The sequence below is a fragment of the Melanerpes formicivorus genome, unplaced genomic scaffold (assembly GCF_026170545.1).
Source record: "Melanerpes formicivorus ecotype bairdi unplaced genomic scaffold, bMelFor1.0.p_v2 SCAF_1, whole genome shotgun sequence".
In the NCBI taxonomy this organism is placed as follows: domain Eukaryota; kingdom Metazoa; phylum Chordata; class Aves; order Piciformes; family Picidae; genus Melanerpes; species Melanerpes formicivorus.
Window position 1 is genome coordinate 15,410,026 of NW_027142353.1, and position 16,677 is coordinate 15,426,702.

Below are 16,677 nucleotides of genomic sequence, written 5' to 3' on the forward strand. Positions count from 1 at the left end.
ATGGAACAGGCAGCGTTAACCTCTTCTGGGGCAGTCCCGGCACTAGCACGCACAACATTAAGACATACAATTTTCAGGTTGATGTATGTGGCTTGCAGCTGCACTGGCCGCTCGTGTTCTTTAAGACCACGGCACGACTGAGAGGGGCAAAAATCAGCCTTAGGGGAGGGACGGATTTCAGGGGCCAGGACACTGCACGTAGGGGAAACGGTCCGTGCTTAGCGGTGCTTTGCCCCGCGGGGCGGCTTTGGGGCAAACCCACCTGTCCTCCTCGCGGGCGGTGCGGTGTCGAGCCGGGCCGCACGTGGGTCCGTGACGGCGATCGGGGCCGGCGGGGCTCGGCAGCTCCTCCTCCCCCGGCGCCCGCCGGCGACTGGGCGCCGAGGCTGCGGCGGGCGGCGCGGGGCGGGGGTGCTGCCTCCTGCGCGGCGGTGCGGGGCGCAGCGGCAGCCGGGGCCGGGAGGCGAGCGGCGGCCCGCGCGGGCGAGGGCGGGCGGCGTCGCGGGGCGGCGGCGGCGGGGGCTGCGGCGGGGCATCGGCGGAGGCTGCGGGCGGGGTCCGCGCCCGCGGCCGACAGCGGTGTCTGCGCCTCAGCCGGCTTGGCCGGGTGCTGGTGGTGCGCTCTCCCGCCGCGGGGCTGCACAATGGCAGTCGTTCAGTAGGATGGATCCTGCCGTGGCTTTTGTTCTGCAGATCCACCCATCCTCCTAGCAGTCAAGTACCAGGCTATGGTTTTCTCTCTGGGGATCTTTCTTCCGCGTTTTGCTGGTGTCTCTGATGAGGTTTTTGCCTCGGCTGGGATTTCACTACCTTACTTTTCGTTTGGCTTCATGCTGAAAAAAAAAAAAGGGATTAATTTTATTTCCTCTACACGCTTTTGGTTATAATCCAGTGTTGATCTAGGGGGAATAACCATTCAGCCTGGCTGAAAAAACAGCATCCGTTGAAAAGTCTCAAAGAAATACACCACGTGAGGAAAAAAAACTGGGAGAAGATCGGAATATAACCATTTTTTCTATGATAAAACTGGTGCCCCTCTTCAGGAGAACTGATCTCAATTTATTATTATGCAACCACAAGGATCTCTTCTTTCTCAGGGTGTATAAGCTGCTGGATTGCTTTTCGCCCAAATCAATGTGGTTTCTTTGGAACATTTTCAGCAAAGGATCGCATATGCTGCAGTGTCTTTGTGGCAAGAGTCTTAAGAAAAACAAGAACCAAACTGGTAAGCAATCCATTGCACTGCGTTGTTTTTCTTTTATGCTACCCTGTCCGTTGCTCGCCGAGGTAGATCTGCAATCCTGCTGAGGGGAGAAGGGGGAAATATAACGAGGCCAGCACGGATATGCATGTGCATACGTGTATGAATAAGCAAGGAGAGGTATGGATTAGCCTCAGCCACTGTCACCACGGAAAAGAAAAAAAATATGTATCAAAGGCGACCCTAACCCAGCCTGCATCTAGTTTTCCAGATGCTCTTTCCAAGGTGGAAACTTTCATATCGCTATCGTTTTTGAGGGAAAGCCGACAGAGACCCCCCCCTCTCCCAGCTCTCATCCTTGATGCGAGCCCCCTTGCACACCTCCAGTCTGTTTTGGAAAGAGGAGCCCGGGTCTCCCGTGCTAGTGTGAGCTGGCCCTGTCTGCCGTGATTGAGTGCAACGGGGCTCAGGTCCTGAACAGCACTTTCTGATTAGCTTGCAGTATGTCATCCCCCCCCCCCCACACCCCCACCCGCCTCGCTTGGCTTTCTGAAGTCAAGCCCGACACCCCCCCGTCTCCGGCTGGGGGCTCCCCCTTATCACTCATCCCCTGGGACTCTGGGCCGAGAAGGTGGAGGGGAATGAGGAAAGGGGGTGGACACTTTCTTGAGGCTTGTGCCCAGACGGCAACTCAGCCAGCGATGCCAAGCGGCAGCAGCAGCACCGCCTGGGTGGCTGCGTCTCTCCTCTGCCTCTCATCCTGCCGGGATGACCCCTCTGTGCACGCGCCGGTGGCTCTGCGTGTGTCTCCATGCCTGCGTGGCAGCCAGAATCATGCGCTTCGGTTCAGCCCGGCTCCGAGGGGGAAACTTGCAGTACATTACATAAGAAATGCAAATGCAGGTGCTCTGGGCTGCCCGGTCCCGGGGGGTCACGCTGCTGCTGTTGCATTCCTGTTGCTCAGGGCGTCCGTGTGGCTAAGCACCACGGTTTGGAGAGCAAGGTGGGCGAGAAGGGATGCTCGGCAGGCGGGGGAGCTGGGAGCTCTTCAAGTGAAATACTGGCCCTCCCCGCCCTCCTCACACTGGGTTCTGGTCCCCCCCGCCGTGCTCGCTCTCCCCGCTCGGCAGGTTGCCTGCAAGCTCTTGTGTGCTTGGCGAGTCGAGAGCCGCCGAAACCAGGGCTGTGAGGGGCGGGATGTCGTGTGTGTGCTGCTCTATGTGTGTGCCGGCTGCCCTGCAGTGGCAGCTCCTGAGCAGGAGACTCCTGACGCTGGCACTGCAGTGTAGTAGATCATAGGCTCTCGTTGCCTCTCTGACACCCCAACATTACCAAGCAGCAGCCCTATTAGCAGCTCTCACCCCTCTCCGCCTCCGCAGCTGGGGTGCCGGCTCGTGCTTTGCCCAGTTTAGAGCCGGTGTAGAGAATCGAGGTGGGCACCTCGGACGATTTTTTTCTCTCCACTCCTCACTCCTGCTTGCCATCTCGTCTCGCCCCTTGCCTACCTACGGCTACCGCTGCCGCACAGCGCAGCCACTTCTCAGCATACCAAAGAGGCCGAAATGCCCCGTTGGAGGCTGCGCTCGGCCTTCCGCAAAGTGCCCTTTGCTCGCTGCAGCGAGCCGCATTCCCTGGCCGGGGGCAACTTCCAAGTCGTATGCCCACCCCGGAACGGGGTGGGGCAGGCAGGGGCAGGCCACTTTCTCTGGGGACGCCCCCTCACACCTTGTCCGAGCCGCGCAGGCAAGGGCTGTGACCGCAGGGGGGATTGCAGAGCTGCCGCCACCGATACTCCCCCGGGGGGTGGCGAGCGGCTCCAGCCCTGTATGAGAGGCGATGCTCCAGAGGAAGGGCTTTTGGGGGTGGTGGGTAGTTTGTAGCGCTTTCAGTTTGCGTTCCAGGGAAGCAGAGGACAGACGTATAACGCCCGCCCCGCTGCATTCCTTCCCCCCAGCTCCTTCCGCCCCCTGCGACCATTACCAAAGGCCCGTGTCCTTTTCTTGCACCGGGGAGGCTAGTAAGGAAACGGTTCCTGGCACCGAGACGCGTGCCTCGGCGTGCCATGACCCGTAGCACAGCACGGCACATCTTTCCCCCTCCTCAGGGACTTTGCCGCACTTAGCCCCTTTGCATGGGACGAGTAGATTCTGGTGGCAGGAGCGGCGCTGCGTTCCGCCGCCGCCACTGCCAACCTACCTGGGGAGGGCTCAGCTCGTCTGGAGGGTGCATGAGGCGAGAGAGTCACTCTGAGCTGGCGACGCAGACTAGGGTCCCATATGCCTGGGGGCGTGGGGAAGCTGGGGGTGTCACTGCCCCCTTGTCACAGGTGCCAGAGTCACAGGGCGGTCAGAGATCTAGGCATGAAAGTGGGTACTCGAGGTTACAGTCCCTGCCAGCCAGATCCGAGGTCTGGCTCTCCGCCTCGAGCATTTTGCGCCCCTCTGCTGCGGTCCGACGTGATCCCGGCGGAAGAGCCGGGACGCCGAGACCAAGCCAAGCCACACACCCTGTCGTGACATCTCGCTCCCGGCAGCGCTAAAGTGTGGCTGACTCTCTGGGGAGGCTAATAATACTCTTGGCCAGATTAGATTAGAATAGGTAAGATTAGATTAAATTGGTTCGGTCACAGGCGCTGCTGCTGGGCGGGCAGATCATCAATGTTGGGGTCACCAGCGGGAGAGATGGGAGTCGGTGCCGCTATGCTCTGCCTCCTCTGATGCCCCGGCTCCCCAAGCCATCGGGCTCTCCCTCTGCGGGCAGTTCCATCCCAGCTGCGGCACGGGGCTGCGACACAACCCCCCGGTCCTTCCCCAGCCCTCTGCCTGCCAAACTTTTCAGGGTTGATTAGGCTTTTTAGTCTCAGAAAACACCACATGAGCGAGCAGCTGCCGCCGACCAAACCATGCGGAAAACCGAGCAGGTTAGGCAGCGAACGCTGGTTGCTGTTTCAGTTTATTTAGTTGTTTTCGGACTGCTGCATTTTTTTGGGTCTTTTCCCAGAAACGGGATTTAAGTGCCTCTTTTTCAGATGTTCTCTGCTTTGCGTTTCCACGCCACTTCTGGCTGTTGCTTTCCTTTCCATGTGAGACCCCCTCCCCAACCTTCCCCGGGGACCCAAACTGGCCTCACTGGGTTTATCGGCGCCAAGGAGACCTCTGGAGAGAGGAGAGAGTGGGGTAGGGCGTGATGGTATTTCCAGTGAGGTGTGTGCAAGACTCTGCCGGGATTGAATCAGGAGGCTTTGGGTTTTATTTGGGTTTGGGTTTTGTTTTGGAATAATGTTGTGTTCAAATTTGTTTCAAGTCTGATATCCCAGAAAGAGAAGCTTACTTTGTTTGCTGCTGTCATTTACCTCTTTACATTTCTCCATAAGGAGTAAAACCATAGGAATGAAGAGACATGGCTTTGTGCGCACTGAGTTTTCCCGAGTTTAATGGTAAAAAGTAATGAAGCTCTGAGTATCTTCACTGTCTTGTCCAGCATGAAGGTATTTGCAATGTGTTAGGTTCCCCGGGCTTCACTTGTTTTTCTGTTTATTTCCATCTATCTCTGCCATTCTGTCTTGTCATACACACAGAGAGAACTTCACAGAGTGTGAGACATAAGAGATTTTTTTCCCACAGTTAAAAATTTCTTGAGATCATAAGGCCTGAGCCAGGAGTTGCAATGATAAGATGCCAACCTGGTGGCTTCTCCTCTCCGTGAGGTTCTAAACTGGGTATGATTATTTAGGGTATAATTAAAGCCATGAGGGAGGATTTGGAGCTTAAAGGGAAATGGGGAAGGAAAGGTACCTCTGTGAGATTTTTTTTTAAGCAAATACCACAAGTGAATAGGTTGGATTATTTTTCCTTTTTTTTTTTTTTTTTTTTTTTTCTTTTTTTTTTCCTTTTTTCTTTTTTTTTTTTCCTTCTCCCTCCCACCCATTAGGGTGCCCATGAGAGATGAATTAAGTTTGCTGTAGTACTAGATGCCCCCATAGTAGGAATTGCTATCACATTTCACCCTGGTAGCAGCCCAACAGACAGAGAATGTATCAGGTTTCCTCTCCATTTACCTCTAAGAAGAGGCATCTCTCCAACTCAGGCAGGGATGTTGACAGGAGAGTAGATGGAAATTGGCATTACTATAAATATGTTGCTGATAGAGGAATTTGGTTTCTGTTGGTATCAATCCCATATCAACATGAAACACTAAGCCTGTTTATAAAGAAGAGCATCTGAGATGCAGGCTGTGGCTGAACTGGGATCTCTGCAGAGTACCTGTTTTAAACTCCTTCTCTGTAAAACAGTCAGACTGTTCTTTTATGGTTGCTTGTCATTTTGAAAAAGTTTCTAAGAACAGCCATGCAAGACTGGATGTGTTCAAAGCAGAATCTTGGGTCCTGATTGTAAAATATATAGTGTGTATCTTTATCTGAATTCTAAGTAAATTGGACCTCTTGTTGTCTTCCTTACTCATAGAAAACAAACCTTCCACCAAGAGACAATGGGTATTTTGCCTCAGGAAGAGCTGCAGGATTGGGTCCTTGAAGTTTCTTTCATGTAGCAGCTCTGATTGCCTAAACACTGTACTTCCTGTACTGTTAATCACGTTGCAGTATGTTTCTGTCACTCAGATGTAAAATTGCCTATTCCCAAGTACTTCACCTACTGAAGTTTTATCTTCTGTGGAATAAATTTCCTGAATTTATACAAATTTAATTATTCTTGATCAAATTAAATTGCATAGTGGACTCACTAAGAGGTGAAATTTATGCCTGCTCATGCATCTTCCTACTGTGATACAATGCTTGCACCTAACCTAATGTCTGCTAATGACAGGCCGTTTATAAATGAATTCCAATATAAAAATGATGACCTAGACATAAGGAAAATATGTAAAACATACTTACAGGTATCATTGGTTTAAATATTTATGTGCATGTGGTTTTCATTTGAGTGTGACATTTATTCTACTTACCTGCTTTTATTATGTTAAGTATATAAGTTTTGAGCTAAAATCCTTATTGACTTCAAATTTAGTAAGGCATGATTTAGGCTTTCAGAAGCCACCTCTTTGCGATGATTTTCTGTCAAGTAAAGTCCTGTAAATATGTAACCTGGAGAGGAGAATGTTCATTAAAACCATAAACCATTTTTTTCAGGAAGACTTCATAAAACTGAAAAAATAGGTAGCAGAGCATTACTCTGACTCTGGGGATGGTATTTCATAGTTGAAGGGGTCACTACTGAGTTTTTTGGTATAACCACTCTATGTGTAGGATAAAATGGTGAGTCTAGGATGTGGTTGGTTAAACAGAGTGGCTGGGTGCAATTTAAACTCTGCTGAATATTTGCAGATGTTTGTGAACTGTGCCCACGAGCACTGATTCTTGATGGAACAGGTTTCATTCAAACGGTCATAACCCTGTTACTCCAGGAGCAGTGATTTGTTTCTATACATAATTCCGTTTCCCATGGCTTTTGTGATTTTGGAGACACTGGTTTTTTGGAGACGCTGTTGATTCCCCATGCCTTGTTTTCCTGCTTGTTAGAATCACAGGCAATGTCTGAGCACCGCTGCACAGGTGTGCTGTTGGTCCTTTTGTTTGCTTTTCACATTTCAGTGAGCGATATCTTTTCAAAGACAAATTATAAGTTTACTGGAAAACTTACTGAGAAACAAAACACTGAATGATCTTAAAATTTCACCATCTCTGTTGCGAGAAAGAAATTTACTGTGGTATAGCACAAGGCTTGATTTACAACTAACACGTCCGAGAGCAACTTGCTACTGTGCAGAGTGAATACAGTAGAAAAACTGTGTTACCTGGAAACAAACTTTGCAGAACTGAGGCCATATTTAGTTCAGAAAGAGGCTGCTTCTTGCACAATGTGTTTCTACTGTCAGGACCAATGAAGCAACTGGGAAGAAAATATTTTCATTGGAGACCATGTGATAAAGTGCTCAGAGGAGTATATTAATCTTCAGACTTTTTTTTTTTTCATTTATTTTTTATTGAAGTGGATCCTTTGATGTGCTGAGCCACTCCTAAGTACTGAAAATTGTAATTGCAGAGGGAACTGAAGGGGTTTAGCACCGTGATGGACTGAACTTGCAGAGAGCGAATTGTGATGTATTCTTTTTAATATACTCTGCAGTGAAGGTAAAAAATGTGTGACCCACTAACAAAGTTGTTATTCAAATCAGGAGCATGCTGACTTTGAAGAGCGTCTTTTTGAGAACAAAACCTCAAAAATCAGAAAGGGAAAGGATTTTAATGGATAAACGGAAAGCTTTTTTTTTGTGCCTGCAGCATACTCTTTTAGAAGCACTGACATTAAATAGTAGCATTGAAAGTAAATAGCTGCTGATGAGACAACATTAAGAAGTCAGAATAATAACACCTTCTGTAGTAAAATTAAATGAATTAGTTTAAGTAACACACTGTGTTGAACATAAGCAACTTTTTAATAGTTTGAGAGTTCATGTTGGATGGTTGTGTGGTTCAAATGACAATAAATGATGGTTGCTAGCAGAAACTGATGGTGTAATTTTTATGTCCGTACATTGTGTATTCAGTCTGACACCTGCTTATTTTACTTTTATCTGGAAGCAGTGTGAGGATTGGCATTGAACAAGTTTTACATTTGCATATTGAAGTAGTATCTTGAAAATTACTTGGCTTGATCATTTTGTGGCACTAAAATTAACCTGGTCCCATCAGTAGAATTGAACCAAGGTTAAATGCTTTAATTCCATTGGAATTGTTTTGACTTTTGCTCTCAGGCAGAGATACAAATAAGCTGTAATCCCCTATGAAAAAATTTGCTTTAAGGAGATTCCAGAAAGGTCTGGATTTCACTAAGCTGATTGGGGAATAGACTTTGCTGATCCCTGAAAATTCATCATGTCATCCATGTTTTTTTTTTTTCATGCGGCTTTGTCATTTGGAAAGATAAGAACACTGTGAGGATACATAATGGGCAGAACTCACACCTTAGCTCTTGGACACTTCTGGTCTCCAGCTCTGGGCATTAGGTTGTGTAAGAAAAATATAAGACGTGGCAAATATACGTTTGATCCTTCCCCTAATCTATCCTCTCAGTTTTCATCTGTCACTAGACTGTCTCAAATCAGAGCTTTTATTCAGGCCACTGCATGTAGTAGCTGCTGAGATATACACCTCAACTTGTCCAATGGCATTTCTATTTTTGGTGTCAAAATCCTTTGTATGACAGAAAGCTTGAAGTAATGCCACACTGTGTGGAGAGGGTGTGGAGGGGTTTGTGCTTTCAAAAGGTGCTCCTTATTTCTTCTGTTGAAAAATAGAGGCTAATGCTCTATCTACTTTTAGCCCATATCTGGGACTAAACTATAACAATTGCTCTATTACCCAATGACCCAGCAGAGAAGGGGAACTGGGAAAAAGGCAGGAGACCCATGGGTTAAAATGAAAACATTTAATGAAAGAGCAAAACTAATACCAATGCCAATATAAAGTACATAAAGTTATACCAGCAAGTGTATGACAGTCACAATAAATAGGAATAGAAGCCTGAAGGAGAAGGAAGAGAAACATTGTCAAGACAAGCCCAATGAGAAAATCCCTAACTTCAGCAAACTTCACCCTTTACACTGAGTGTGACATTTATGACATGGGATACACCTGTGAACCAGCTCAGTCAGCTGTTCTAGCTAACTTGAAAGTGCTAATGTTCTGCAGCCCTTGGCTGATCTATGATTCTGTCCCAGCAAAAACAGGACACACTGCTATTCCTGCTCTGTGTTTGTGATTACTGATCACAAGTAGTTTTTCACAGGTGAGTATCTCATCTATAAGGTGAAGAACACCTTCATCATGGTGCTTTCTTCTTCCTTGCACTGTAGGAAAATCCTGAGAATTTCCATCATCTCAATTCCTACGCAGTATAATTTGCCTCTGCTGAGGATAGAGGATGTCTTAGGCTTTGGGGGACAAAGATGAGCTGACACATTCCTTTGCATGCTCTGCTTTTGTCCAGCTAAAAGGAATTAATTCTTATGGATTTTCTAGGCCTTTGGGATAAAGAAGTATCATCTCCTGCAAAGGGCATGTTTTCACAAAGACCTTTCTCTTGAGAGAAGAAGCAGGATACTGCTCCCTTGAACAAGCATTTAAAGAATTAAGCTCTAATGTGACTGAAAACTAGAATTTTGTACTAGCATTGAATGGTTTGAACAGGAGAGAGAACTTGCATATAAAAGCAAAGACTTCTGTTTGCATATAAATCTCTTGGTTCTCACCAATGCTGGCAAAGGAAATATACACAAATTTCATTGCCCTTTAATGAAGTTTGAGCTGAAAATGTTAATTTAAAGAAGGCAAGTTTACCCGACTTGTTACTTTTCAGTAAATGTATTTCTAAGGATGTCCTGCCATGTTTAAACAAAATGAACAAATTAAGCAGGTCCCAGCCCATGGCTTCTCATTAGAGAAGTGCCTTGTGGAGCATTACATTGGCCCAATAGTTTCTATAGATGTCATTCATTGCTAATGTACGCACAATTATTGACATTTAAAGAAATGAAGAGAAACTACCAGTTCAATACATAGTGGAAAACATAGAAGTAGTTGTGGAAAAAATTATAGAGTAGGAAATATTTTTAAAAGTCAGTCAAATAATGAGTATAGTAGCATCTTATAAAATAGAATATCATATCAGGAAAATATAATCTTAAGGATTAAATTAGTAGTAGTGCTTATTCATATTGCTCATTATAAGAAAAAACACTTACACTTCTGATTCAACCACAGGTTGAACCCAGACTGCTAATAGCTCCCAAGAAACTGAACCTAAATGTGATTTAAGCAGATGATCCCACTAGGAGATCAACCCAAGATCTCAGATGTGAATTAACTTCAGGATGTCTAAAACCCAGGTGCAGCTTTTACTAAAATCCATGTTTTAAAATAGCATTAACAGGTGGATTAAAGTTTATAAAGCCTTCTGCCTCTGAGACATTTCTTCCTAGCCTCTTCCCAGTACACTATATATGCTTTTTTTTTTTTTTTTTAAATAGTTGTCCCTATGTTAAGGAGGGTTATACAGATGTTCAGTACCAACATTTGCTGCCCTCCTGGCTTCACTCAGATCTGTTTTATTTCCATGAATATATGACCTTGACATCCCAGTCACAGCTGAGCTTCTCACATCTCTTTCAGTTCTTTCACCTGCTGCTTGCACAGCCATCTCATGTTTTTACTTTAGGATAGAGACTCTGAAGAAATTCAGCCCTTAATTACTTTTTTTTTTTTTAATTTCTGATATTTTTAAATCCTCTCCTATACTTTGAATAATTAGCTGGTGGAAGTGAGCAGAATGACTGTACAAGTTATTACTGATGCAGTAGATGTTTATGATGGGTGAAAAGTAGACTGATGGACTGTCCTTTGTTTTATTGATCATGAGCTGTATGAATGATTTGCTTCTCGCTGCTAATTTACAGTAGGACGATTACATAAACATAGAGGCAATAAAGTAACTGTGATGGACTAGGAAAAGACAATAAAATCAGCAAGAGGATTCAGAAGACCTAAGAACAAATGTTATCCTTTTAATTTGTTTTGAGGATTGTTTGAGGATATTACTTGATTGAGGGGAAAATGCTTTATCTTGGATTCTGCTGTTAAACATGAATTCCTCAGCTTTTGGGGAAGTGTTCTGGATATTGTTGAACAATTGTTGCTTGACTGGGTAGGGAACTGGTTCCAGATCCTGGCTTAGCCTCTTCACATGCTGCTGCATGTCTTCTTGAAGCTTGTGGTTGTGGTACCCTGCTGAAGAGTTCTCCAAGAACTGCAAAACCTGTGTGGCTGCAAGGCATGCCCCATATGTCCATAACTTCAGTAGGGAAGAGACAGAAGCCCTTGTGATCTCACCTTTGATTCACCCTGAAAGGATTATAATGTGACTCATCAGTGGAACATGCTTTTGTGTCCCTGTTGACCAGAGATGTTTGTGGCAAAACCAGCAACTGTGTGTGTTATTAACCCCTGTGTTCTGAAGAGTTGAGCTCTGCCTGCTCATACAGAGTTTTGTAGCATGTCAAAGATAATTCTTCTACCTTTGAAACTTGTAGCATGGACTCTTATTCCATGGAACAGGGCACTTAAAAGTAGAATGTGATTGTTCTACAGCAAATAGATCATTACATAGTGTTTGTATTGAAGAGCCACATATTTGGAAGGAGGTATCATTTTGATTTAGACTGGGACTTTAAACCCTCAGTGGGGTGGAGCTGTAAAAGTATAAGGAGGGGGAACAAATTGTAGTTTCCTAGCTATTACCTATGTGGGTAATATCAATGAGTTTATCCATGGCAGGAAGAGTGTGTAACAAGGTAGTATGAATGGGAATCACTGTGATTTTGTGTTCTAGTGTCTTTTCTCAATTCAGTTCATCTTTGCAGTTTATAAGAAATTACTATGTGGCGTATTATGACATGAAGTGGAGATGAGTCCTGTGATATGTGAGCCACAGAAGGTCTTATTTCCTTATTGAAGGTTTCTCAGTGAAATAATATCTTAGAATACATTGGCTTTCTTAGCACTTAACATTGTGCATGTTGATTCTGACCATTGTAATACACCATTAAGGAAAACATAATCTAAGAGTTTTCTCAAGATACCTAAGTAAATAACCTCTAAGCACAATGGAAGTGAATATCATGGTGGTTTACTTACTTAGTGTGAGCTACTTAGTTTCACGATCTCTTAAATGCTGGATAAGAATGAATTTATACTGGTTGTGCCAGTTACTGTCAGGATGAAAGTGGAGGCAGCAGTTTAGGACATTATAACCAAAGCAGAAGTAACCTGTAAGGCATGAAGGCCAGGTTAAAATATTTTAATAAAATATCGGGAGAAACAGCAACATGAGGGTTCGTTATGTTTGCTGAGACCATTAGCTTTAGTGGCTGTCTGGAGTGACTATAGTCTATGTTGGCTGCTAAAAAGAATGTCTGCTAAGACATTTAAGATGGAAGATGAGGAAATGAAAAATACTAAGTCCTCACAGTCATACATACAGGTTAAGAATTTGGGGATGGAACTTGATGAATTTCGAGCAAAAGTAAGGCAGACTGTGATGCTAGTACCTTAGGTGAGATTTTTTTCAAGTGCTATGTGGATGATACATGAATAGTGTGGGTTGCTCTCTCTCCCACTTACTTTCAGAGGGAGATGAAAAACCACAATGACAAATTGTAAAGTAAATAATAAAGAGATTAAAGGAATCTGTAGTCATTTAGACAGGTTAGTGATAGGTAGTCCTACAGGCAAGCAGAGTTAGAAATTGTTTAAGCTACTTATCATTTGGAGAACAAATAGATCTAAAATTTAAGGACATTTTCATCAAAAACATCTATTTCTAGAAGTGTTTCTTTCCCAAGGACATCTAAGAGAGTTACATTTGAGAGTCTAGCTTCTCTCGATTTATTGCATTTATAGCTATCTTGCTAAAGGTGAGATATCCTTGTAAATCCTGCTTTGGTTTTGTAAATGAAGGTGCTCTCACACTCTCATGCGTCTACCAGCTGTCACTGCACGCCTCCAAAGGAGTGGCCTCCAGGGTGTCCTTAGGCTGAATGTCTGGTACCTCCTGCCTGCCTGAATGCTGTCACGCGAATGGTCTGCAAGACATGTATATGAGCATGCCTGGCAGTCCTTGCTGTTTTGGACCTGTGTGGGCATGTCAAATCCTACCTTTGCTCCCATCTGCCTGGGCTAACAGCTGCAGGCTTGCCTGCAGGAGAGATGGCATATGAGTCTACTCACAAGGGTGGCCCTCAAGCTAAAGTGAAACAGTCAGTGTAGTTGCCACAGTAACTGCTGTTGAGAGGAAATGTATTATTTCCCTCCCTCTCCCCCACGACTGAATCACAACACAACTTTTCAAAAGGAAGTGTATGTCCTTCTATGGATATTAAGCTTCATAAACCTTTGCATCAGAAACTATACACTGGGCAGTATAAGCTGCAGAGGTATCTGACACTGGAAAAATTTTAATAGCTTTTGTCTCTACTAAGAGGTTTTAAGGGCATTTCTGTGCAGCTGCAAGCATTAGGGACTATGGAAGAGGGTATTATCAATTTGGCTTTTTCTCGCATTAGCTTAATAAGTTCACAGCCAAGTAGGCAAAAAATGTTAGGTGCCATTCAGACCTAGTAGATCTAGATAAATCTGCATAAAGAAGCTTATACTGGAAATCATAAAGTAACTTGAACTGGAGAGCCAGTCTCTCCTTGTTAACAAATTGCAAGTAAGAATTGTGAGTAAGAAATGTCCACCTTCAATTTGGCATTGATATCCTTCCCCCACCTTAAACTCCTCCTAAATGTTCAGGAAGTTAAGCCTGAATTTATATTGCTTTATTAAAAAGTATCAGGGATTGATTCAAATCCAAATGGATCTGTCTGGCTCATGTCCACATTACTTACAGTTACCACCCTCCCTAGCAGCTTTGGCTTGGAAAGAGCTAGCTGGAGTGGTCCAAAACTGTCTGGGACTTAAGGAACAAATGTGGATGACCAGGGTCCAGCTTTTTTATTTGGCAGCATCAATACAGCAAAAGATCAGAACATCCTTTTCACCTCCATTGAGGAAAGTTAGGGCAAGCTCTGCTTGTAGAGTGATTTACTTGTGCCCCTAGCCTCAGTGTGAGAACATGCTTGGACTAATAACAGCATCTAGCATTCCACCCAGGCAAAAGGAGTATTATAATTTCAGTAGAAGTGATGAATCCCAGCTTCATCCTTTGAGAAAGGACCATCTATAAAGGGGTTTCCCATGGGTTCTTAGTTAATCCTGTGACAAGGTGGAGGAAAGAGACCAGAGTAGCCTTCTTCGGAGTGAGTCTGGTACCTGAGCAGCAGAGATCCGAATCTGCAAGGAAGGAATCACCGAATTTCTGAGGAGAGCAAACCAGACAGGAAGGGAAGCTCCGTCTTGCTGGAGAAAGCAGCAGATTTCCCCTTTCTCCTCTCTGACAAGAAGATGAAGCTCCAGGACAGGATGTTTCCTCTAAATAAAACATTTTCCTTCCACTTCACATACTTGTGTTTGCTTTCCTTCTCACTGTCTTTCCTAGGGATCACCTCTTCATTAGTCTGAGCATGCGCAATGAAACCAGTCAACACTATCGGTCATCTGAGTAACCTATTTTTTACTGTACATCCATCTTCTATTTGCTGAGTTATATGGACACTGATCTGAGTTGCTCCAGCATGTGCCTCTGGTTCTGCCTTTAAGTGAAGAGTTTATATTTCTTCCCACATAACCAACAGTTGCTCTCTTCCCTTACATAATTGTGAGGAACACAAGTAAAGAAAGATTCTTACTGATTATTGATGCTTTAAATATTTTGGCAGGCTGTATTTGGTCACAGTCTGTGAATTAAAAGGATCTGGCTTGTAGTCTGACTATGCTCTGGTATATTTGTGTGTATTTTGCCTATAGTAATGAAAATTAGAAATCATAAAAGCATTTTGGGGTTTGGTTGGTTTTGTTTGTTTGCTTTTAATAGTTTTACAGAATATTATTTTATAGCACTTGGAATCTCTTCATTCTTTGAGGATACAAAGAATTTCTTTATTCTCACATTTAATGTTACATATGAAAAGGTTGAATTTAAGTAGTGGATTCTCCTCTTTTAATTAATTCCCTGGAAATCCCTTAAGGTTGCTCTTCCTTTAAGAGTTAAAAATCTGCAGAAACCCAAGTATTGCTATTTAACCTGGAACTAAGAAGGGTGTTGAATTTAAGAACAGATATTTTTGTGTTTTCATTGACTACAATAATGCCAATTGTGAGAAGATATGATGACAGGATATGGTTGTGTGTTGCCTTAAAAAATGTGAGGCTGTGCTCAGCATGAGGTCATGCTATGTAGAGCTGTGATTTCTGAAATTAATTCTAACCTCTCTGTAAATATGGAAATTGAGTCAAGTCTTGTAAGATGGTAAAGTCTTTTTAGAATTAGAGAAATAAAAGACTTTCAGTATAAACTCTTCTCAACTTATTAGGAATCTTAGAAACTGTTTCTTCAGTTAGTAGCACATTAACGTTACACATCTAGGACCTTTCACACAGCATGGCAATTAAGCCAACTTGAGCCAGGCAAACTGTTGAAATGCTTTTCCAAGAGTGAAAATACATTTTCTACATTCCTTCTGATAGGCCAGGGAAATTAGGTGTTTTGGTGTTTCCTTATTTACAGTGTCTTTCTTTTTGTCATGCTACCTGAAAGTGCCAGCTTTAATCCTTCTTCTGAAAGTTATTTACTATTTTCTGTATTCTGCATTGCTGCATAAAGTTCATGAAAGTCTTCCAAAGAAGGTCTTTACAGGAGGATAAAGGGAGTATGCTCTCCATAGCCAGAGCATGGGACCATTCTTGTAATGCAAGTGATCTTTGCCCTCAGAATAAAAGAAGGGAGAAGGTTGTTTTTTTTTTTTTTTGCCTTGGTGCAGTGCTTTGGCTTTTAAAAACTCTAGCTAGATTTAAATACTCAGATCCTTTCTTGCTAATCTACAACTACTTGGTCTAAGTAAGGTGGAGCCTCTGTTTCTGTGGAAGACAATACTTTTCTTATACAGATTAAATGGTTCTGTGCATAATCTACTATTACTTGAATAGTTCCTACAGCATCAGCTTCAGTCTTGTCTATTTTAACTTACAGTGGCTAATTTGCAGAACAAGCATGTCTTCGCTAGTTTGCATTTGAGGGCATTAACGTATAACGAAACTAATCTAGGTTTGCAGAAACCAAACGGAACAAGCAGCAAATGGACAATTGAGACAGAACAATTTCCCCCCACATGGACATGGTCCTCTTGAGTTTTCCTTCTAAAAATAATTGAGATTTTTCCCAGAATCCCACAGTTCTTGCTTTTTTTCATTGTGCTGTAAGGTACAGGTGACAATGGAAACCAGAACAAACTGAAAATTGCGCAGACAGATTTCAGAAGTCTCAGTGTGTCTTTAGTGAAGGACCTCAAAGGAAATCTATAAAATGAAAGGCTGAATTGATAGGATTCTCTAATCCTTTTGAAAAATATATCTAAAAAAAGGAATATCAGAGAATGAAAGTTTGAACTGCAAACATTGCAGTATACAAATTAGTAAGCAGGTCACCTGGTAGTTTCCTTGCCCCTGCTACATGCCACTAATGTTTTCTCTCAAAGGCTAGGTTTAACAACAGTATTTTTTATTATTATTATTTTAAATCCAGTATAGAAAGATTGAGCAAGTGTACAGATACATGCCATTGATAGATATTAGCACTTTTCAAAGAGTCGTGCTAAAGATATTAATTCTTTTAAGATTAGACAGCTTTTGAAGGGCACTGGTGGAATGGCCAGTATGTAACACTGCTATGAAGGCCCATCACTGAAATAAAATGTAATGTAACAATTCTTGCTTTAAAGTCAGTGCTGTATGACTTAAGAGGGCA

The 16,677-nt window shown here is 43.7% G+C and overlaps 1 protein-coding gene across 3 annotated transcripts in view; it reads left to right on the top strand.

Annotated features, from left to right (window-relative positions):
• The first annotated feature begins 592 nt into the window (after positions 1 to 592).
• The window catches only part of FGF14 (fibroblast growth factor 14), a 455,302-nt gene continuing 439,217 nt past the window's right edge, over positions 593 to 16,677 (top strand). The window contains exon 1 of one of the 3 annotated variants that reach the window (XM_068162958.1): positions 593 to 1,225. In XM_068162958.1, coding sequence (XP_068019059.1) covers positions 1,018 to 1,225 — 208 coding nt within the window. In that variant the 5' untranslated portion in view covers positions 593 to 1,017. The remainder of the gene's footprint in view (positions 1,226 to 16,677) is intronic. The other 2 variants (XM_068162811.1, XM_068163038.1) reach the window with 2 other exon arrangements.